Consider the following 22,834-nt stretch of genomic DNA (forward strand, 5'->3'; position numbering starts at 1 on the left):
CTCTCCAACAGGGAAGATTTTCAAACTTTTCTCTTACCAGCCTCAGAGCTTCATCCCAGGCAGCTCCTTCTAACAGCAGGAGCACGGCTTCTTCATAATCCTGACGGGAAGACAAGAGGAACGTGGAGCAGTGTCTCACACTCCACAGAGCTGCCTACACATCCCTGCTCTTTGCCCTTCTAGTCCCTGTTCTTAGAATCTTGCCTGTTCCACTACATACTGGGTATTAAACTCTAGGAATACCAACACAAAGACAAAGGAGGAGTATCCTCTGGAGACGCTTAAGCGCAAGGTGGGTATGAGCTCTGTGTATTCCTGAACATCACAACCACGAGGCAAGTCTGAGACCTGGAACGAAAGCATATCGGGGCTGGGAATGCGCATGTGGGAAGAACAAGACCACCAGGGGCCTAAGAGTTGGACTACAGCTCCTTGGAAATCTACACCACACCATCAGTATACTAGTCTGGAGTTCAGGGGACTTTTACCACCCAGGCCTTGTATTAGCTACTATTCCTGCCGCTATGACAAACCTAAAAAGAAACAACTTGAGAAGGGGGATTATTTAGGTTTATAGGTCAAGGAGACACTCGCTCGTAGTGGCAGGGAAAGCCATGCAACAGGACATGAAGCATTGGGTTACACTCAATCCAAGTGCCGAAGCAAAGTAATGAATGTTCGTGCTTAGCTTGCTTTCTCCTTTTTATGCATTCTGGGACCCTCACCTACGGAATGTTGCTGCTCAGTTAACGTGGGTCTTTCCACCTCAAACCCGTCTAGAAACATCCTCATATATATGCCCAGAAAATTGTCTCCTAATTGAGTGTAGATCCATTCACATTAACAATAGAGATTAAGCATCACAGGTCTCCTGGGTAAAGTCTAATTTAGGTCTGAAAAATCACACACAGCATTTTAGCCAGGAGACAGACTCCTCACATCAATTTTACACAAACTTCCACACAAAGTGAAAAAGGAGTGCTTCCCCTTATTTTATAAAATCAGTGTTATCTTGACATCAAACCTGACAACACAGGAAAACTGTAAACCCCATGAACACAACAAAATCCCTCCAGAAATCCTCTAATCCACAGACACAGAAACAGTGCTAAGCGATGACCAAGTAGAATTTAACCCAAGAATACAGACTCAGTCAGTGTAATCCACATCACTAGACAAAAATCAAAAAGAAAAAAAAACAATCATTATTTAAATTAAAATGCAGTGGACAAAAGTCAAAGCAGCAAACCCTGGTGGCAACTGTGTGCATGTATCCTACCAATCTATGGCCAGTATCAGTACAGGTGTATGATTTTCATAATTCTGACATTCACATAGCTGCTTATGATTTCCTATAAAAGCATAAGTCCTCAAGTTGCCTGAGTTAAAAAAAATTATTAACAGAAAAAAACAGGAATAAAGGTCAAGAGAATCAGTTTCATTATCTTATTTTATATGGTTCTTTTTTATAACATAAAATGTATGAATGCCTTAATACTAATTTTACTTTTTTTTTTCTAGGTAGGGTTTCACACTAACCCAGGCTGACATGGAACTTACTGTGTAGTCCCAAGCTAGCCTTTAACTCTTAGCAATCCTTCTATCTCTGTCTCCTAAGTGTTGGGATTAAAGGCATGTACCAATATGCCTGGCTTGAATTTACTTTTTACCAAGATTAAGCCATCAGCATATACTGCAGTAAAGCTATGTAGTATTCTATCCCATAATGTTTATAGTTACAGGCTAAGTACTGCTTATCAAAAGTGCTCAGGGGGGCTGGAGAGATGGCTTAGCAACTAAGTGACTGCCTGTGAAGCCAAAGGATGCCGGCTCGAGGCTTGATTCCCCAGGACCCATGTAAGCCAGATACACAAGGTGGCACATGCATCTGGAGTTCGTTTGCTGGATGCCTTGGTACATCCATTCTCTCTCTCTCTGTCTGTCCCTCTCAAATAAAGAAATAAAAATAAACAAAAAACATTTTTTTAAGTGCTCAGGACCAGAAGTACCTGGATTTTTTTCAGATTTTAAATATTTGTACATACACAATGAGGTATATTAGGTGAAGGAAGCCAAGCAAGTATAAATAAGAAATTTATTTATGCATCCACACTCTATACTCGTAGTGTTATATAATTAGTATTTTTTGCATGTGTTGTGTGGTGCATGTACATGTGTGTGGAGATGAACAGCCCCATGCACGCACAGGTGGAGGCCAGAGGAGAATGTCGGGTACCTTCTCCTCCACTCATTTGTCATGTTTTCTTGAGACAGTCTCTCAGCTATAGTTTTCATTCAGACTGGCTGACAGGTGCATCCCACTGATTCTCTGGCATCTGCTTCTCTCTGAATGAGGGCCATAAGCATGCATGACCATGTCCAACTGCTCATATGGCTGCTGGGGAATTAAACTCAGGACAAATGAGGCCTTCTCAGGCCCTCAAGTTTGTGCAGGAAGCAAACTTAACCACTGAGCCATCTGTACAGTCCCCCAGCTCCCTATATTTTTAATACTTTATTGATTTATTTAAGAGAAGCAGATAGGGAAAATGAGTGCCCCAAGGGCCTCTAACTGCTCCAAACTCCAGATGCACATGGCACCTTGTGCATCTGGCTTTACAAGGGTACCAGGGAATTGAACCCGGGTCATTAGGCTTTGTAAGCAAGCACCTTAACCACTGAGCCATCTCTCCAGCCCCTAAAATTCTTTTCTGACTACAGGGATTGTATAAGGCAAGAAGAAAGCTTACCTGGGCATACTGTTCCAGAACTATGGCTGCTTCACTGTGTTTCCTTTGCTCAACCAGCTTTCCTGCAAGGATAACATAAGCATTTGACTATCAATTTAAAAAAGATTTTCTGATTAAAGCTCTTCTTTATGATGTATCAAATAAATACTTCCTAAGCTTCTCTTTGGAGAACAGGCATACAAACTAATTCTCTCTCTCCCTTCATCCTTTTACTTTTTTTTTTGAGGTAGGGTCTCACTTTCGCTCAAGCTGACCTAGGGTGGCCTTGAATTCATAGTGATACCTCCTACCTCTACCTCCCAAGTGCTAGGATTAAAGGTGTGTGCCTCCATGCCCAGTTATACTTTTATTTTTTGAGACAGTCTTTGTACTATTAGACCAGGCTTGCCTGGAATGTGAAGCCCTCATAACCAAGCCTCCTGAGTGCTGGGATGTACTCCGGGGTATACTCATTTCAAGGGTGTACCCTACGAATTACTATTTTAAACGGCAGTGTAAGTTTTGCTTAGGGCTTGAAAATCATTCTCTCACTTTTTCTCCCTCTGTCACAAATAAATAAATAAAAATAAATCTTTAATTTAAAAAGGGCTAGAGAGATGGCTCAGCAGTTAAGATGCTTGCCTGAGAAGCCTAAGGTCCCAAGTTCAATCCTCCAGGTCCCACATAAGACAGATGCACATGGTGGCACATGCATCGGAGTTCATTTGCATTGGCTAGAAACCATGGCATGCCCATTCTCTCACTCTCTCTGTCTCAAATAAATAAATAAAAGCCATAATAAAAAAAGAGCCAGGTGTGGTGGTGCATGCCTTTAATCCTAGCACTTGGGAGGCAGAGGTAGGAGGATCGCTGCGAGTTCAAAGCCACCCTGAGACTTCACTGTGAATTCCAGGTCTTCCAGATCAGCCCAGGCTAGAGTAAGACCCTACCTTGAAAAACTAAAAAACATGAATGGTCAGTTAGTTTCACAAAACACTTCCAAAGCCATGAATCGGGAAAAATGACCTGGCATCTCTCACTAGCCCATTTCTTCCTCTAACAGGAAAAGAGAGCAGATTCTTTGGAAGAGCACTAGGTGGTGGTTGTTGGTCATGGAACCATGCAGACTTCAGCTCCTAGAATCGCTGTCAACCTCGCTGGGCAAATCTTATCAAGAGAAGACTTGAGCCTTACTAAGGGGCAGGCACATTGATCTCGCCAATGCTTCCCTCAGTCTAGACACATTCCTACTGGGAACAAGCCAGGCAGAATCACCTTTGCTGTGTGGACAATAATCTTCTCTTTCTTTTGCTGGTTTGTGTCAAGTGCCTAAGTCAAAAGTACCCATAAGGTGACTGTATTGCTCCAAAACCTAGGATCACTGCCCTCTCCACTGTTTCAAACTAATATCTGGCCGGGTGTAGTGGCGCATGCCTTTAATCCCAGCACTCATGAGGCAGAGGTAGGAGGATCACCGAGAGTTGAAGGCCAGCCTGAGACTGCATAGTGAATTCCAGGTCAGCGTGGGCTACAGTGAAATCCTACCTCAGAAAACCAAAAAATAAAATAATAATAATATCTGAACTAGGTATACTCCATCACAAGACTAAGGAAGCAGGAAAATAAGGCTTGCAACCAGGAAATATACATGAAAATGGGAATAAAGGGCAAATAAAGGCAAAAGAATCACCTTGTTTTATAGGTACTTTTCTCATAACATTAAAAGAATAAGCACCCTTTATTTTAAGTACTACTAAGGGATAAAGCCCTCCTCATTTCTTCTCACAGGCATCCTCAACTAAACTGTCTTTGCTTTCAAAATGCTTGCACATTTGGCCCTTTTCACCCCATTCCTGATGACTGCTATTATTGTTTCCAACCATTTATTTCTTTCCCAGAATAGCTTCATCCAAAATTTCACCTTTACCTTTCTTAGGCATACTGTTAGGTGTGGCCATAAGATACAACTTATGGTGAATGTGATGGGTACACAAGATAGTGGGACTTCGTGTGCAATTTAAATGTAAGAGCTTTCCCATTTACTCCTCTGGTTCTCTCCCACTTCCCACGGACTGGCATGCAGATATGAAAATAACAGAGCCACAACTAGCTATCCAAAATTCTGCAGAGCCACACAATGGAAGCATCTATTAGTCCTTGTGGAGACAGACATAAACAGCTTTCTTAACTCACGTAGCAGCTTAACCTGTACCCTGTTTAACAAAACAGGTGTGCTGGTACAAGACTATCTCACGGTATGGTGCCTTAAATTTAATCACTAAATTATTACACAAAGCGACAAAGGACTTTTGGAGAAGCAGGCAAATAAATGACCCAGCTCACCTGCCAGAGTTCTACCGAGGCCAGCCAGCTGGTCTTTGGTCAAACAAAGCTGGGCAGCCACACAGAGGGCTTGCTGCCAGCTACCACAAGCCAGAAAAGCTGACAGAGCCTTCTCGTGGGCACCACAGCGGGCAAACACGAGCCCTGCTGCCTCATGCAGGTGCTCCTGCATCAGGTGCTCCCCATAAGCAATGCTGACAGCCTGTGACAAGAGGACAAAAATGTGACATTCATTTCCTTTTTTATTTATTTGAGAGAGAGAAAAGGAGAGAGAAAGAGGCAAATAAGAGAATGGGCAATCAGGGCCTCCAGATGCTGCAAACAAACTCCAGACGCATTTGCCCCCTAGTGCATCTAATTTACATGGGTCCTGCCCCCTAGTGCATCTAATTTACATGGGTCCTGGGGATTTGAACCTGGGTCCTTTGGCTTTGAAGGTAAACACCTTAACCACTAAGCCACTCTCTCCAGCCCAGACAATCATTTCTTTAAAAACAAAATGTAGGCTACCTGTCACTGTTATTTGTCTCATTTGTCCCTTCAAAACCTTACTGGGGATGCACCACTTATGTACTCAACGTACACTGGGAATAACACACAGCAATGCAAAAATACAAACAAAACAAAACTCTGAAGATCCATGTACCATCAAGTTCCTGTCCTTATAGTTGTGGAGAATGGACTTAATGACATGATACGACCCAAGACAAATGGCAGAGACAGTAAAGGGACAGAGTACCATGAGTGTATTCCCTCTGAGGGCCATGAGGAAAAGAAACCATGTGAAGAGTCAGGAGTGTCCCTGGCAGAGAGCAGATATGGCACAGATATGGGCTGTGTGGCAAGACTGTGTACAGCAGGTTTTAGGAGTAACGTGGCTGGTGTCAACAGGACAGGGAGGAAGTATAAATGAAAACAAAGAGGAGCAGCTGGCCCAACCCTACACTCCCCAGGAATATAGCATACTGTTCTTCCCCAGAAGGAACCCATAGCCTGGCAGGGGAGATTAAGTGCTTGTTTGGCAACTCATCTAAAAATGGCTTTCTGAAAGTACTATGGACAGGTGGGACTCAGGGAAGGGCAGGGTGGAGGGCTGGTGAGGGTACTATACAATATGACAGCTATGAAGCCAGAATGGAAACATGGAAAGTATCAGAAGGTGGTGAGGAAGAAGCCAGCAGGGGCTAGTTCAGACGGGCAATTTGCACATGAACTGAAAATGCCCATGACCATGGCACGGCGGTCAGGGCAGGCCCTGCACCCCAGGCCCACCACCATGCAGCTCTGGATCCTTGGGCAGGTGTGCTCTCATCTATAAACTGGGCACAAACCTCTGCCAGGTTACTTTGTGGATCCTGTAATTCATTTATCTTAGAAGTGTTTGGTACATAAGAAAAGCTAAAGAAATAAATTTTTTTAAAAATTCTGGGGCTGAAGAGATGGCTTAGCAGTTAAGTGCTTGCCAGTGAAGACTAAGGACCCTGGTTTGAGGCTCGATTCCCCAGGACCCATGTTAGCCAGATGCACAGGGATGGGCACACGCATCTGGAGTTCATTTGCAATGCCTGGAGGATCTGGCATGCCCATTCTCTATCTCTCTATCTGCCTCTTTCTCTGCTTGCTACTCTCAAATAAACAAATAAAAATTAAAAAATCCTTCCAGGCATGGTGGCGCATGCCTTTAATCCCAGCACTCGGGAGGCAGAGGTAGGAGGCTTGCCTTGAGTTTGAGGCCACCCTGAGACTACACAGTGAATTCCAGGTCAACCTGGGATACAGTGAGACCCTACCTTGAAGAAAAAGAAAAAAAAATTCTGAATATGCTCCCTTCCTCCTGAAATGTGTAAGAAAGCCCTGTACTCTTTAAGCTGACATGGAGCAGCAGGTTAGACAGAGAAAGTAGGATGGGAGCAGGACAGGACAAAGCAGGGCTCTGTGGATTAGGAACCGGGGCCAGTTCCTCAGCCACTTACTTCCCACCATGTTCCAGACAAGGAGGGTAGTTATAAAGACAAACCCTAAACCTTAACATAGTGTCTGGACTCAGGGTCCTCCCCCCCCCCCCCCGAGCCCCACTTTCCAACCCATTCACAAAGCAGGAAAGAGCCTCCTTTCACACACCACACACCTGGTACTGCTGTGAACCTGGCAGAAATAACTTCAGAGCTTCCTTATATAAGCCTTTATCTTTTATCAAATTTAAGCATTCTGGGAAGTACTCAGGTCCTGTAAAATTAAGATTTATATAAGCAGACTTAAAACTTGGAAAACATTATGGGTTTCAGTTGTATCAATGGTTCCTAAAGTTAATGTGCAACCTTTTAATGACTGCCTTAATCAAGCTCCCAGGTGTCCAGGAATTCCAATTTTGAATGACAATCATTGCAGATTCTGAGGTAAGAGACCTCTGTCTGGTGTCAGTGTCAAATTAGAAATTCTCCAGCTCAACTTTGTTTCACCCCCTTCATAAGAGTAACAGAGGAGTTGACTCAATGCTCCTCTCAGCCAACTGAATCACATTTTCCAAGGATGCAGGAAGTGAACACTTAACAAGCACCTCAGGTGATTCTTCCTCTTTGCCCAGAGGGCCCTCAGCGAAGTCCTGCCTGTCCCATACAGCACAGGGATGTGAGAGAGAACACAAGGGTACTGTGCTGATGCTAACTATCAGTGCCAACTAAAACTGTGCCTTTCAGAGCACTGAGCAACAGCACAGTGCTACCCACTACACATAGCTGGGCTTTCACTCACATACTGACAAACATTACAGGACAAGATTATCCAGTAGTTTTAACTGAGAGGCACTTGAGAGGTAGCTCATTTTTACCCCAGAAAGGACGTGCTTTACGTTCTCAGTGACAGAGCACCTCCAGCTCATTACAGGTGGTTTGCTTTACCCTTAGCTTTTCCAGACACAGCACAGAATGAGTATACTGTTAGAAATGAGTCCAGGGCTTGAGTCGGACCACACAATCCAAGGTACACTGGCAAGGTAATGTTACCTCTGCATAGCTTTTTAAAGAGCTCAGGCAAGAAAGCATAAAAGCAGAGGGGGTCTACTGATGTTTTTATATTCCCTAACACAGGAAAGGTCCTGGGCATTCTTTCTATCAGTCTGAACTTGCAATCCCATGCAACTGACTAAAATATAAAACTGATGCAGTCTCTAGGATAAAACTGAAGGAAGGAAAGATTCAGGGACCTTTTACCAGAGGCAGAAATAGAAGCCTTGCTTTCAAGGATTGCTTTGGTTGGCTGACTCAGGATGGAGGGCTTCCCATAGAATGGTATCTTTCCAGACTTAAGAAAGACAGTACATCTCTCTATTTCTCACAATACGACATTGTTACTCAATAAATGGAAACGGAAACAGGTCTCTGTCTAAAATACCTTTTGTTGTAATTTATGTCACTTAGTTGCAAAGATATGAAGTAGTACTAAACTGATTAATGCTCATACTTACCACATTTACTGAGATGGCCAATGGCCTTTTCATATCGTTTTAAGTGTTTATCTATAGTGAACTTCTGGTAATTAGTTTCCATTTTCTTAAGTGTATTAAGAAATGGAAGATATTCCTTGGGATCCTAAAAAAAAGAGAGCTTTATTCTTTGTGATAGTCACATATAAAATTTAATATAAAATTAAAGCAATAAGTCCAGAGCAACATAAACATAAATGTGTAATATACTAATATATCATGTAATACATAAAGTCAAACTAGTTTTAGTAAAAATGTCTTCATATATGGGTTTTACTAGCTTAAAATTGGAATAATGACTAATCTTTAAGCCTCACAATAGCCCCACTTCTTCACAGGCTAATAAGGAAACAAATAAACATAAGGTTCTTCTAAAAAAGCAAGGGCTAATCTAGTGTTATTTTCATGAAATTCATACCTGCTGATTATAATAAATACGTGACAAAACAAAGGTAAAAAATGTACTGAGTTGGACACAAACTATTGAGCCCTGCCACACTAGTGTGTTTACTGCAGCTACTGTCTCTGGCTCTATACCATTCCCAGTAAGTTAACTGCTTTTCTTCCTGAAGAAGAGATGTCTCCTGTTCTTAATGTATTTTCACTGGGTAAAAGAGTAGTAATACAACAGGAAAGAAAACAGGGAAAAAGCTATAGTAGTAAATAATTAAGTACTCATGATTTTGCCAGGTGTGGTGGCACACGCCTTTAATCCCAGCACTCAGGAGGCAGAGGTAAATGGATTGCCATGAGTTCGAGGCCACCCTGAGACTAACACAGTGAATTCCAGAGGACAGCCTGGGCTAGAGTGAGACTCTACCTAAAAAAAAACCCTCACAACTTTGATATGGAGGATAACTGAGGGCCAAAATGCCAATCACAAACATTTGATAGAAATGGGGTAAGTACCAAGATGTACAGTGTTTGACCTCATGAAAACTGATACTCTAGACTAGATGGAGAGAAGATTGTGGGACATAGGGGCATGCCCTGGGTGCAACCGAGGTCCATGAGAACATCTCATCCCTGGAGTCCCTGGAGTGGGCAAGAACAGCTGACTACCACCTTAGAATCTGTCAGCCTCAATGAGAATTAGCCAGGTAAAAGACGAGGGTGTGGAAGCCTGCAGCCCACAGGAGCTGCAAAAGCACATAGCAGCTAGTGATAGGGAGGGGTTGGAAGAGGGAGAAAAAACACTGTCTTTCCTTCAAGGGCAGAGAGAAAAACCAATGGCAAGAGATAAGAATAGACAAAGGACAAACCAGACAAAGATTTTTAAGCAATAATATGGTTTCTAAACTTACATTAGAGACAATGGCAAGCCCATGAACGATTTTAAACATGAAACTAAAGGATGAGATTTTCCTTTATGAAAAAATAAACTTTAGCAACAGCGAAGACAGAATGAGTAGGGAAAGAAACAGACTAGAACTAAAACCAAGACAGGGTCTCACTCTAGCCTAGGCTGGCCTTGAACCCACAGTGATCCTCCTACCCCAGCCTCCTGAGTGTTGGGATGTATCACCATACACAGCTCAATTTGTTGTTGTTGTTGTTTTTTCGAGGTAGGGTTTCACTGTTGCTCAGGCTGACCTGGAATTTACTACGTAATCTCAGGGAGCCCTCGAACTCACGGTGATCCTCCTACCTCTGCCTCCCAAGTGCTTGGTTTAAAGGCGTGCGCCACCACGCCTGGCTCACAGCTCAAAATTTGTAACTGCAGCATATACACCAAGGTAGAAGAGAAAGGCCTTTCCACACTGTTTCCACTTTGATGCACAATAAGTAAGTGGAACAGAACATGAATCACTTACTGTATTTCATCCATACTGTCTATAATTTGAGCTTAGGATTGACCCTGGTCACTCAGATCTGCCTCCACTCCTTAAAGTATAAAGAAACAAAATAATGATCTCTCAGAAGCAGGGTCCCACAGTAATGTGCTTATATAAGCAAGTCTCAAAATGGTTCCAAAGTAGTAACACTACAGACCTTCTGTGACTTCTCAGCTACCATGAGTACTAAATCAAAGTCATAGGTCCCAAGAGAATGATCATATAATTCATTAACATCCACCAAAAGTAGCAGGTATTTCAAGGCCTCCTCTGCAGTCACAGCCTCGGGAGCAGATGGAACATTTCCTGTTGGTGTTTAAAAAAATAGAACAGAACTACTTTGGAAAAGCATCACTGAATGTAATCAAGCAATGTAATCAAGAGAGTCATGAGGGCTTGGGGATATGGCTCACTGGATGGACCTGAGTTTGGAACCCCAAACGTACATGTACAAGTCGAGCATAGTGGTGCATGCCTGCCATCCTGGCCCTGAGGCAGGGGCGACAGTGGATCACTACTAGGACTTTCTGGCTGATCAGTTCAGTTAAATCAATGAACTCTACATTTCACAAGACCAAGGACAAAACCTGAAGTTGGCCCTCTGGCTTTGACACGCACATGTACACACACGAGCATGCAAACACATGAACACAAATCACATACATATGCAAAAAAGTAATAAAACTTCTTGACAGCATTGGATATTAGATGAATATAAATTTTTTTTTTGAGGCAAGTCCAACAGGCTAGCCTTTTTTTTAAAATGTGTGAGACAAGAGAGAATTGGTGTGCCAGGGCTTCCAGCCACTATAATTAAACTCCAGACGTGTGTGTCATCTTGTGTGTATGTGCAACTTTGTGCACTTGCGTCACCTTGTGTGTCTGGCTTATGTGGGATCTGGAGAGTTGAACATGGGTTCTGAGGATTCAAAGACAAGCACCTTAGCTGCTAAACCATCTCTCCAACCCAAGAGGAATATAAATTTTTGATTCACTTATGCAGCTTTGTATGGAAGCACTCAAAAACTTCACATCTTAAGACAGGTTAATTCTGTGGAACAGAGTGGCAGTGATCTGGTAATGGTCATATGCAGAACCAGTCCAACAACTGTCTGGGAGTGGGTCTGTACCTTGAAGTTCGTGTACCTTCTGCAGCACAACTTCCAGTTCTGGAGTTGTTTTCTTCACGTGTGATGTGAGTATTGACAGACAGTACCTGAGGTAATGAAGAGAAAAACACCAAAATGAGAAGAATCAACAGGCTGGACAAGAACATCTACACACTTCTGTTGTACCCAAGATACCAATACCAGCCATCCATACTTGTGAGGATTGATCTTCTCCATGGCGGCTCTCATTGCATCACATATAAGGTCAAGTTTCTTCCCATCAGAATCCTTGGAAAGCTGGACACAGTTAGTACCTGGTGGAGGGTACATGGTCTTTGTGACATCTTCTTCCCTAAGAAGAAGTATATATAAATAGGTTATTTACTAGACATAGCCTGGTGATCAAATTGCCAACAGATGCCAGCATATTCATGAAACAATAAATAAAAATGGCTCTCTGAAAAACTTTAAAATAACGATAAATGAAACATTCATAAAAGGCCTTATACAATAATGTTCAAAGATGTTTTCATTCATATAAGCCTGATGGTAGAAATTAACAAAAGAATAAACAAATGGTAGTACAGTTATACAATGATAAATTACTGAGCAATGAAAGAGTGAGCTGGGTATAGAGGTGCATGACTTTAATCCCAGCTCTTGGAAGGCAAAAGTAGGAGGATCAGTGTGAATTCAAGGCCAGCCTCAGACTACATAGTGAATTCCAGATTAGCTTGGGCTAGAGCAAGAACCTACCTTAAAAAACAAATAATGGGCTGGAGAGATGGCTTAGCGGTTAAACGCTTGCCTGTGAAGCCTAAGGACCCGGGTTCGAGGCTCGGTTCTCCAGGTCCCACGTTAACCAGATGCACAAGGGGGCGCACGCATCTGGAGTTCGTTTGCAGAGGGCGCCCATTCTCTCTCTCTCCCTCTATCTGTCTTTCTCTCTGTGTCTGTCGCTCTCAAATAAATAAATAAAAATAAATAAATAAATAAAAAACAAATAAGCCCTCCCCCCAAAAATTCATGATATATGCAAAATCATGGATAACCTTCAAGACAACATTCTGAGTGGAAGCACCTTCACTTGCACAGAAGAGTAAGTACTATATGGCCCCATTGATCTGAAGTCTTAAACAGATAACACTGACCCACAGGGAAACACTCAGAACAAGAGTTGGGGCACAGACTGAGAAGGAGTGTTGAGGGACTTTTCTAACATGAAAGAAATGTATTAAGTTGACAGGGGTCAGATTACAGCCTTTAAAGCTGCTGACTTATGGATCAGGGCATTTAACTGGAGATAACTTTGACCTAAAAAAAAGTCAGAACAAGCCAAACAAAAGAATGCCTTCTAGCTAATGCTACGCAAGATGAATCTGGGAAGTTAAGTGGACTGATGTCTCTCAATGTTTCCCTATCTTTAAAATGTTTCATTAGAAAGTTGGGGGAGGGAGGGATAGGACAGAAAAAAATTACAGAGAAAGATACTATTTGATTTCAATCTCATGAAAAAAAGTTTTACATGTATTCCCAGTGATCATGTCAAGTAATAACTCAGAACGTATTTTTTAAAAATCATAGTTTTTAATAATTTTATTTATTTATTTGAGACATACAGAATGGGCACACCAGGGCCTCCAGCTGCTACAAACAAACTCCAGATGCATGCACCACTTTGTGCATCTGGCTTACGTGGGTCCTAGAGAACTGAACCTGGGTCCTTTGGCTTTCCAGGCAAGTGTCTTAACCACTAAGCTATCTTTCCAGCCCTAAAAATCAGTTTTTTCCGTTTGTTTTTTCAAAGTAGGGCCTCACTCTAGCCCAGGCTGACCAGGAATTCACTATGTATTCTCAGGGTGGCCCTGAACTCAGGGCGATCCTCCTACTTCTGCTTTCTGAGTGCTGGGAATAAAGGTGTGTGGCACCATACCTGGCTCAAAATCATAGTTTAAAAAAAAAAAAAAAAAAAACTATTTTAAAAGAAAACTGCTGAGATCTAACAGTTGTAGTAATTTTTTTAAATGAAGCATTTTTTTTTTTTCTTTAGCTATTTATGAGTGATTTCCTTAAGGAAAGAATAGTGAAAATGATAATCATGAGTTATCAAACTACTTACTTCAGTTCTGTGAAAAACAAATTAATGTGATTTACAGAATCTATCTGTTTTATGAAGGTTTCCACATTTTCAAGAAACACCTATAAAAAAAGGTAGACTCACATTTTAGTTCAGATCACCTAAGTTCAAGTGCAAAATAAACTAGAGTAAATGTCAGATTTAGAACATTACCTTAGGGTTATGATCATGAATCAGGTTGAGATTAATTCTCAGTTTTCTCATGCATTCAAATGCTTCCTTAAACATAAGTCTGTGAGGATACAAAGAATGGACCATGTATTTCATAAACATTAAGCTTCCTGGCAAAGCATATTTGCATTATGATACAGATCAGTTATGATAACATTACAATCTAAATGTTAAACAACTGCTACTGGATTACTAATCTAACACAACAGAAGAGGGGAAAATCAGGTGCCACATATTTATCTGTTTAAAAGGTGTGATTTAGTTTTCATGGTAGCTTGAGCTATATATGCACACATTTACACAGCAGAAATCAAAGAACTGAGTTAAGTCTATTGTCTTAACAAAGCATTGACACAGACTCTACAAATTTAACATCTGTTCCAAATAGATTCAGAAATTCAGTTCTTTCTTTCATGAGAGTGGCTGAGGCTTTTGTGAGTCAAAGGCCCTGTGTAAATGAATGTCTTGGGCTTCAGCACTCAGAAGGTAAAGTAAGAAGGTCATGAATTTTAGGACAGCCTAGACCAGAGAAAGATCCTATCTCAAAAACAAATAAGCAAGTAAACAAATAAAACAAAAAAAAAAAGCCTATACTTTATGTATAAATATACAGAGGCACAGCCTGGTACACAATTTCCCAAGATTGACAGGTTACTAAAAACCCAGATGGGTCTCTCTGGGTTAGGAGAGGTTCTACTTTATATAATAAACTTCAAAATTCTTTAGTTTGGAAAATCTAAAATATACAGCATTAAAGAAAAAAAAAAGTATCAGAATTTGACTGAAAACTTGTATAATATGGTTTTTGTTCTTCCAGGTTTAAATACTTGTATTTAAAGTCTCAGTGCCCTCACTGTAATTCACCAGCTAACTAGTCACATGCATGCACTTACTTATCCAACCATTTGCGAATCTGAGCTAACACCAAGGCTCGATGATGAACAACTTCCAAGTTTCCCCTTGGCATCTTAAAATGAGTGAAAACAACATTTTTAGTTACCTGGAGAACATTTAAATAGGATGTACAGTTTTATCTAATGCTTCATAAAGAACTAATGCAATGCTATAAAATGAACATGTGGGTAGCAGGATAACTGTGCCCATTAATTATCTTGACTTTCAGGAAAAGTTTCCTTTAAAGCCTCATTATTGGCCAAAGTATGTATCAGTCAACATTGCCTTACAGAAAGCTAACAGACAAACAGGAAAGGTTTAAAATATCTTATCAAAACATTACAGCTGAGGGCTGGAGGGATGGCTTAGCAGTTAAGGCATTTGCCTGTAAAGCCAAAGGACCCAAATTTCGATTCCCCAGGACCCACATCAGCCAGATGCACAAGGCAGCACACGCGTCTGCAGAGGTTGGAGGCCCTGGCGTGCCCATTCTCTCTGCCCCCCCCCTTCTCTATCAAATAAATAAATAAATAAAATATTTTTTAAAATCACAATTGAAGGGGTTGTGGAGATAGCTCAGTCACTAAAATGCTTGTTGTACATGCATGAGGACCCAAGCTGATCCCCGGTACCCATGTTAGGAAACAAAAAAGCTGGGTATCATGGTGTGCACTTATAATCCAGGCACCAGGGAGGTAGAAACAGGTAGATCTTTGAGGGCCTGCTGGCCAGCCAGTCTAGCCTCTGTGGAACTCCGGGCCAATGAGACACCCTGTCTTAGAAAAAAGTATCACCCAGAGACTGTCTGGCCTCCACATGCATGGATACAAACATGTGCATGAACTCTTGCACACATGTGTACCTGCACACATAAGCACACACCAAAAAATTATAATAGAACCTAAAACAAAATCTTCAAGAATTCTCTTTTGTATGGATGGAATGACAACCAGAAAGCCTAGCATGTGAGCTTACCTGTAATATAAGTTTGGCATCCTGAGGCACAACTGTAACAATCCGTGAACCCCTTTCAACCTTCCGCAGAACCTCTCCATGAGCCACCTGACTGCTGCACAGACCCGCCTGTAATGCTGAAAATACCACCAGTTCAGCCTTAGGAATTATCATGGCAAACCACTCTCATTATCTGCATCATGTGAAACAGAGGAATGACCTAGTACCCTTACTCGACCTAAAGATCAAAAGACTGCCTATAATCTCATTCCTGGAATCTGTCCTCTTTTGCAGAGCCTTCATGCATATTTAGATATACAACATGTCAAGCAATTTAGAAAATAAAAGAATTAGAGCAATCTATTTCTTAACATTATCAGCACATCATAACCATATCATGGAAGAAAGAGTCACTGTTTTTGAGTAAACAGCCAAAAAAAGGCAGGGGGGGGGTGCATTTTAGAATAAGAAGATGAGAAGGAAGAGTGGGTACAGACAGATTAAAAACCATCTGATGCTATTATCCTACAAAACACAAGATATAGTCTAGAAGTACAAGTGTGCATAGTGAGAAAAGAAAGACTACACAGAAGTTAAAGTGTATTGCCCGTTGAAGATTTATATGGTAATCAAACATTGGATTGGCAAACCTGGTGTGGTGGTGCACACCTTTAATCCCAGCACTTGGGGACAGAGGTAGGAGTATTGCTGTGAGTTTGAGGCCAGCTTGGGACAACAGAGTGAGTACCAGGTCAGCCTGGGCTAGAATGAAAGCCTACCTTGAAAAAGCAAACCAACAAAAAAATTAGATCAACTATATAATAGAATTTCACAAAGGATTTTTGTTTAACTTTAGATGCTTTACATTAGGAAGGGCTTTATCTTTAGAAGTCCCTGGTAACTGACATAATATATAATCTATCTGGCATGCTATGCTGAAGAAAGAGGCTAAGTAAACCAAGTGAGGACTCCAGGGTAAAAAGCTAAAGCAGAATTTAAAAGGCATCAAGACTCCAAAAGGTGCTGGAGGAGGCACTATCCATTCTGTACATGAAAAACTTACTTTTCAATGAAGCATCCTTCAAGGAAAAACACTGGCAGGTATGGGAATGGGTTGTCAACAATAAAAAATCATCATATACTGCAAATGAAGTGATATTTGATGCAACCTGCACGACAGGCCAAGAGCAAGTTAGCTATATTACTTGGAGGCAACATTGTGAAAAGCTGTAACCCCAAACCAACCCTAACTAGATACCTCAGTGTCATTAATGAAAAAGCGACATCTGTCAGTGAGACCAAGGACACATTCCTGTAAATATATGAAACCAAAGTTATAAGCAATTCTGTTCCCAACCACATAAACCTAACCTCTATATTGAATAGTTCTATTACCCTGTGCTTTCACTCTAAGTCATTGTAATCAGGACTGAATGTAGATACCCAAAGCAAAACTGGCCCAAGGCTAAGTAGAACACAATGCCACTAAAACCTCAGCAAGCCCCGTAACTTCTTTTCTCTTTCTTTTTGGTTGTTATTTTGTTTTGTTTTTTCGAGTTAAGATCTTTCTCTGGCCCAGGCTGACCAGGTATTCACTATGTAGTCTCAGGCTGGTCTGGAAATCACATGATCCTCCTAACTGGTCTCTCAGGTGCTGTAGTTAAGAGACATGCATCACTTCACCAGGCTTCTTTTTCTTTTTTGAAGTAGGGACTCACACTAGCCCGAGATGATCTGGAATTTACTATGTAGTCTCAGGCTAGCCTCAAACTCACAGCGATCCTCTTACCTCTTCCTCATTAGTGCTAGGATTAAAAGTGTGCTCCACCATGCCCAGCAAGCACTGTCATTTCTTTCTGTTATGTCTATCTTGAATCCATCCTTTGCCTTTGACTCCTTCCCCAAAAGTCCATGTTGCTCCCTCATTCCACTTGTACTCTTCTCCAAACTATTCCTCTGGGCAGCCAAAAGCACCTACCAACCAGGAAGCAGAATGCATGGCTTCCTCTCACACTCCCTATGGCGTGTCATTTAGCTCCAGCCAATTCATTGAATTAGATGACATCTTTCCAAACTCAGGCTGTTTCTACTTCTTTCTCCTTGGAAATACTCCCTTTTCTAGGGAGAGCTTTCTTCACTACTTAGCACTCATCACTGCCTCAAAGAGGGTTTTCTGGACATCATCTTCTTAGCTTCCACCCCCTAATTATCCCCAGACACCTTGCTGTTCTCTCCTATTCCATGCTGTTTGTTTCCTTCACTCTTAATCAGTGGAAATCATTCTATCTATATCACTAGGAGAGCAGTATTTAACACAGTTGTTTTGCAACCACTGCACCCTATCATTCACCCCAATTATACACATTCTCAGAGTTGCTGAATGGTAACCTATTAAATATTGTTTTTGAGATTTCACTGGTTTTCCACCAAAGACATTTAGTAAAACTCTGACTACTCTATTAACTAGGAGTAAAATTGGCCAATTACTTATATTATCTCTCTTAGTTCTTCCCTGACCTCTAAAAGAAAGACTCTGATTTTCTCATTTTATAGAAGAAGGTATGGGTCAATAAAGTAAAACAGCCACCTTTAATCCCAGCACTCGGGAGGCAGGCAGAGGTAGGAGGATCACCCTGAGTTTGAGGCCAGCCTGAAACTACACACATGGTAACTTCCAGGTCAGCCTGGGCGTGTGTGAAACTCTACCTGGGGGCGGGGGGGGGGGGGGGAGTAAAATTACTTCTGATTGTCACCTTGGGATTGTTGGGATTTAGAGAAGAGCCAGGTCCAACTCCAAAGCTCATTCTCTTTCCACACAATGCCATCTGTGACTGGTGCCCGCTTTAAGTGGTCAACTTTCCTATCCTGCATCTACTTACCTCTCCTCCAATTACGGCCACTTCGATCTGTGTGCACAGGTAAGGAAATCGAACAGGAAATCCATCAGGGTTCTTCCACGGTTTAACAGCCAGAGGTGACTCTGCAAGATTAGCAGATTTGGTTTACAAATAGCTGGTCAGCTTTTTTGTTGTGAGAGGGAGAAAAATCCAACAATATAATATTGGACAAAACACTCAACCTGTACTTTGGACTACTTTCCACGCATTAGGACACTTTGCTTGTTAGCAAAAAAACCAGGAGTAGAACAGTTCTGCCAGTGTTACTCTACAGCTTATGAGTTCTCAGGATGGGTAGAGGGCCTGTAAACTGGGCTGAGAATACCCCTCCCTGGCAGTGCTCACCTTGCATGGATAGGGTGCTGTGTTTAGTCCCAACATAGGGGAAAAATATAACAATCACAACAATAAAACAATAAGAACAAACCCGAAGAATAAAAGTGAAGTAACACTGATCCAGAAAGCCAAAAATCTCATGTTTTCTCTCATATGCAGATCCTAATGTGTCTTTAAATATGTTTATTTATTGGCAGAGAGAAGGGGAGTAGAGAAGGAGGAAGGGAGGGAGAGAATGGGCGCACCAAGGCATCCAGCCACTGAAAATGAACTCCAGACCCATGTGCATCCTTGTGTATCTGACGTACGTGGGTCCTGGGGAGTCGAACCTGGGTCCTTTGGCTTTGCAGACAAACACCTAAACTGCTAAGCCATCCCTCCAACCCCCTAATACTTTTTTAGATATGTGTGGGGGTAGATACAAGCGTAGATCATGAAACTACAGAGGAGACCATAAGAGGGGAGGAAATGAGGGCATAAGTGCTGGGCCCTAAAAGGCCCAGGCGTGAGGCCTAGTGGAACTCCCTGAGCCTAGCTAAGGTTTGGCGACCTGTCTCTGGCCAGCTATGACTCAGCAAGATGCCTAATGGCTTCTGGCCTGCCACCTCCAAGTGGCAATTGTAATTACCATTTCAATAGTTAGTTTACTATTGGCCCTTACCTCTGTCCCCATCCTAAAATCCCTGCCTTTGTCCCAACATGATATAGGCAACTGCTCAAAGTAATAAAGTGAGTTGTTTCTGCGAGTTCCTGCATCGAAAAGACTCCCGACTCAGTGTGGTTTTTCTCTGGTGGTCAGGAGAGGTTTCTGAGTCATCCGACGCTCATCATCCTCCTCAACCCCTAGGGAGGAACCAGCAGGCCTGGTCCTTCCTTCGGCACTACCTGACTGGGAAGGAGCCCAGCACATGAGGGAAAAGGGGTTAAAAATAATAATAAAGAACATAACAGAAAACATGTGAAATAAAAGCCAAAGGGGGCCAGCTGGGAAGAGGAAGAGGACAAGCAAGGGCAGAGGGATGAAAGAGAGCAATAGGAAGATAGGATTTTTAAAAACAGGTATACAAGGCTGGAGAAATGGCTTAGTGGTTAAGGCACTTGCCTATAAAGCCAAAGAACCTAGGTTTGATTTCCCAGGACCTATGTAAGCCAGGATGCATGAGGTGGCACATATATCAGGAGACCCAGGCACATCCATTCTCCCTACCTCATACCCCTGCCTCTTTGTCGCTCTCAAATAAATAAATGAAAATATTTTTAAAAGTGTATGCAGACAAATCCCCACTGCTAAATTGAACTTGCTTAAAAAAATAAAAGGAGAGCTGGGTGTGGTAGTGCATGCCTTTAATCCCAGCACTCGGGAGGCAGAGGTAGGAGGATCGCTGTGAGTTCGAGACCACCCTGAGACTACATAGTTATTTCCAGGTCAGCCTGGACCAGAGGGATACCCTACCTCAAACATCCACACACACCCCCAAAAAAAGAGGGCTGGAGAGAAGGCTTAGAGGTTAAGGCGTTTGCCTGCAAAGCCAAAGGATCCCAGTTTGATTCTCCAGGATCCATGTGAGTCAGATGCATAAGAGGGGGCATATGCATCTCACGTTCATTTGCAGTAGCTGAAGGCCCTGGCACACCCATTCTCTCTTCTCTCTCTGCCTCTTTCTCTCTCAAATAAATATTTTTTTAAAAAAGCAGAAAAAGAGTATGCATGAAAACACCATAATGAAAGCGACTAACTAGTATGCTAATTAAAAAAAAAAAATTAGGGGCCAGGCACGGTGGCACATGCCTGTAATCAATCCCAGCACTCTGGAGGTAGAGGCAGGAGGATGGATGTGAGTTCAAGGCCACCCTGAGACTCCACAGTGAATTCCAGATCAGTCTGGGCCAGAGTGAGACCCTACCTTGAAAAAACAAAAGCAAGCAAACAAAGAAACAAACAAACAAAAAATCTAATTAGGGGCTGGAGAGATGGCTTAGGGATTAAAGCATTTTCAGTGGCATGCCCATTCTCAATCTCTCTCTCTCAAATAAATAAATGTATTTAAAAAAAAACAACTAATTGAAAAATGAATTGGAGAGAGTTTGGGTAGAAGTGTCCTGTGGAGGTGGATAATGGTGCACCCGGAAGACATAAACTGTTGTTAGAAAATTTTCAGTGCAAGGGGTGGGATACCTTCCAGTGAATTAATGGTTAGGGAGGTCCCAAATACCCCCAGAACATTACAGGCCATTGTCAAGGCTCTTGGTTATCCTCCAGGACTAGATGGTAAGACCCTACTGCTGAAGACTCTGCATGTCTGGGCTGCAGGTCACAAAGAAGTCAAGTTGAAGCTCAGCTGGAAGCCTCCTAGCTGGAAGAGTTACGTAGCACATAGTCTTTTGGGAGAGAAATCACCAATGGTGTTAGCCAGCAGTGAACACTGCAAGCCCTATGGCTGGCCAGTCAGGCCAAATGTGCCAACTGGTGTAATAGTGGCATGTCTGCTACAGTGAAACCAACTGCTCTCTGACTGGACTGGAAGCCCACTCCACAGAAGAGAATACATACCTGGAACTAAAAATCTAACCCAAGGCTATGGCTCAGGGAGGCCATAAGCCCTAGGGGAGTAGTGACTACTGATGTCTGGCTAAATACATATATTATGTCCACCAAACCGCCCACTAAGCATGTATGTTTATGCCCATATATGAATGCTACTCTTCCCTTTGGACAGAGAAGCTTCTCTTTTCAGATGGCAGTGACCCCTGGGGTAACCCAAAAGTCAACATAGTGCTGAGAAGTCAAAGTGGAGTGGTCAGCACAAAGTGAGACATCTCTCTCAACATCCAAAGCTCTGGGACCATTGCAAAAGAGGTGGCAAAAAGAATATGAGAGCCAAAGAAGGAGAAGAGTGCCTACAATGCTGTCATCTAGACAAAAAGTGGCCTTAATATTAATACCCTCATAATACTGGAGGGCAAGAAAACCCTACCAATCAATGCTGCACTAAGAGACTTTTAAGTACATGTTCCAAAGAATTAAACACTTATACATGTCTTACATATGCTTTCCTAAAACTATGATACTTACTTACCCCAAAGGTACTTAAGTATCTGGCCATCAGCCAGCTGTAATGCCAATGATTTGGACTTGGGGCTACAACATGAGTTAATGATGACTCCATCTACTGTCACAGATGAACTGAAGAAAAAAAGCAAGGGAAGGTATAAAGAACATTATTCTTAATGCAATGTGGAGATCTAGCAGTGGTTTTACAAAATAAAAAGGAATAATCAATGACCCTTAAATGCTACACTGCCCGCTTAAATATAATACATAATACCAAACACATAATACCAAACAGACACCTAACGTTAAGATTCTTAGGCTAGAAGGAGAAGTTAAGATGCTTGCTTGCCTACAAAGCCTAAGGACCTAGGTTTAATTCCCCAGGACCCATAAAAGCCAGATGCACCAGGTGGTGGATGTGTCTGAAGTGTGTTGACAGTATCTGCCTCTTTCTCTCAAATAAATAAAAATTAAAAGGCCTATTTAAAAAAAAAAAAAAAGATTCCTAGACACAGAGAGGTAGATATATGGAGAGGTAAACTATTCTAACACAGCCAGACATGGTGGCACATGCCTTTAACACCAGCACTCAGGAGGCAAAGGCAGGATCACTGTGAATTCAAATCCAGGTCAGTCTAGACTACAGTGAGACCCCTACCTGGAAAAGCCCCCCCAAAAAAAACCAAAAACAAAAACCACTATTCCAAGTCAAAGCCCAAGCAAAGCAGTTAGTTATTACCACCACTATTTTTAAGAAGCCAGTAAGTTATCTCTACTGTGAAAGCATCACTCCTGTATGCTGCAGTCAGCTTCACACTGCTGGGACGAACCTCCAGTACAGACAGTTTCTTGGAGGGATTTATCTGAAGCATACAGCAGGGAAGCTCCACAATGGT

General features: G+C 42.1%; 1 protein-coding gene across 3 annotated transcripts in view; it reads right to left on the reverse strand.

Moving 5' to 3' along the window:
- Elp1 (elongator acetyltransferase complex subunit 1) overlaps nt 1-22,834 on the reverse strand; it is a 64,616-nt gene that overhangs the window by 12,727 nt on the left and 29,055 nt on the right. For all 3 annotated transcript variants that reach the window (XM_045155413.1, XM_004656988.2, XM_045155421.1), the window contains exons 15-30: nt 21,964-22,070; nt 18,533-18,633; nt 16,912-16,965; nt 16,717-16,822; nt 15,675-15,790; nt 14,699-14,772; nt 13,788-13,866; nt 13,617-13,696; nt 11,712-11,849; nt 11,519-11,604; nt 10,546-10,694; nt 8,536-8,659; nt 7,201-7,298; nt 5,073-5,274; nt 2,751-2,812; nt 38-100 (exon numbers count right to left, since the gene is read on the reverse strand). In XM_045155413.1, coding sequence (XP_045011348.1) covers nt 38-100; nt 2,751-2,812; nt 5,073-5,274; nt 7,201-7,298; nt 8,536-8,659; nt 10,546-10,694; nt 11,519-11,604; nt 11,712-11,849; nt 13,617-13,696; nt 13,788-13,866; nt 14,699-14,772; nt 15,675-15,790; nt 16,717-16,822; nt 16,912-16,965; nt 18,533-18,633; nt 21,964-22,070 — 1,639 coding nt within the window. The remainder of the gene's footprint in view (nt 1-37; nt 101-2,750; nt 2,813-5,072; nt 5,275-7,200; nt 7,299-8,535; nt 8,660-10,545; nt 10,695-11,518; nt 11,605-11,711; nt 11,850-13,616; nt 13,697-13,787; nt 13,867-14,698; nt 14,773-15,674; nt 15,791-16,716; nt 16,823-16,911; nt 16,966-18,532; nt 18,634-21,963; nt 22,071-22,834) is intronic.

The sequence above is a fragment of the Jaculus jaculus genome, chromosome 1 (assembly GCF_020740685.1).
Source record: "Jaculus jaculus isolate mJacJac1 chromosome 1, mJacJac1.mat.Y.cur, whole genome shotgun sequence".
Taxonomy (NCBI): Eukaryota; Metazoa; Chordata; class Mammalia; order Rodentia; family Dipodidae; genus Jaculus; species Jaculus jaculus.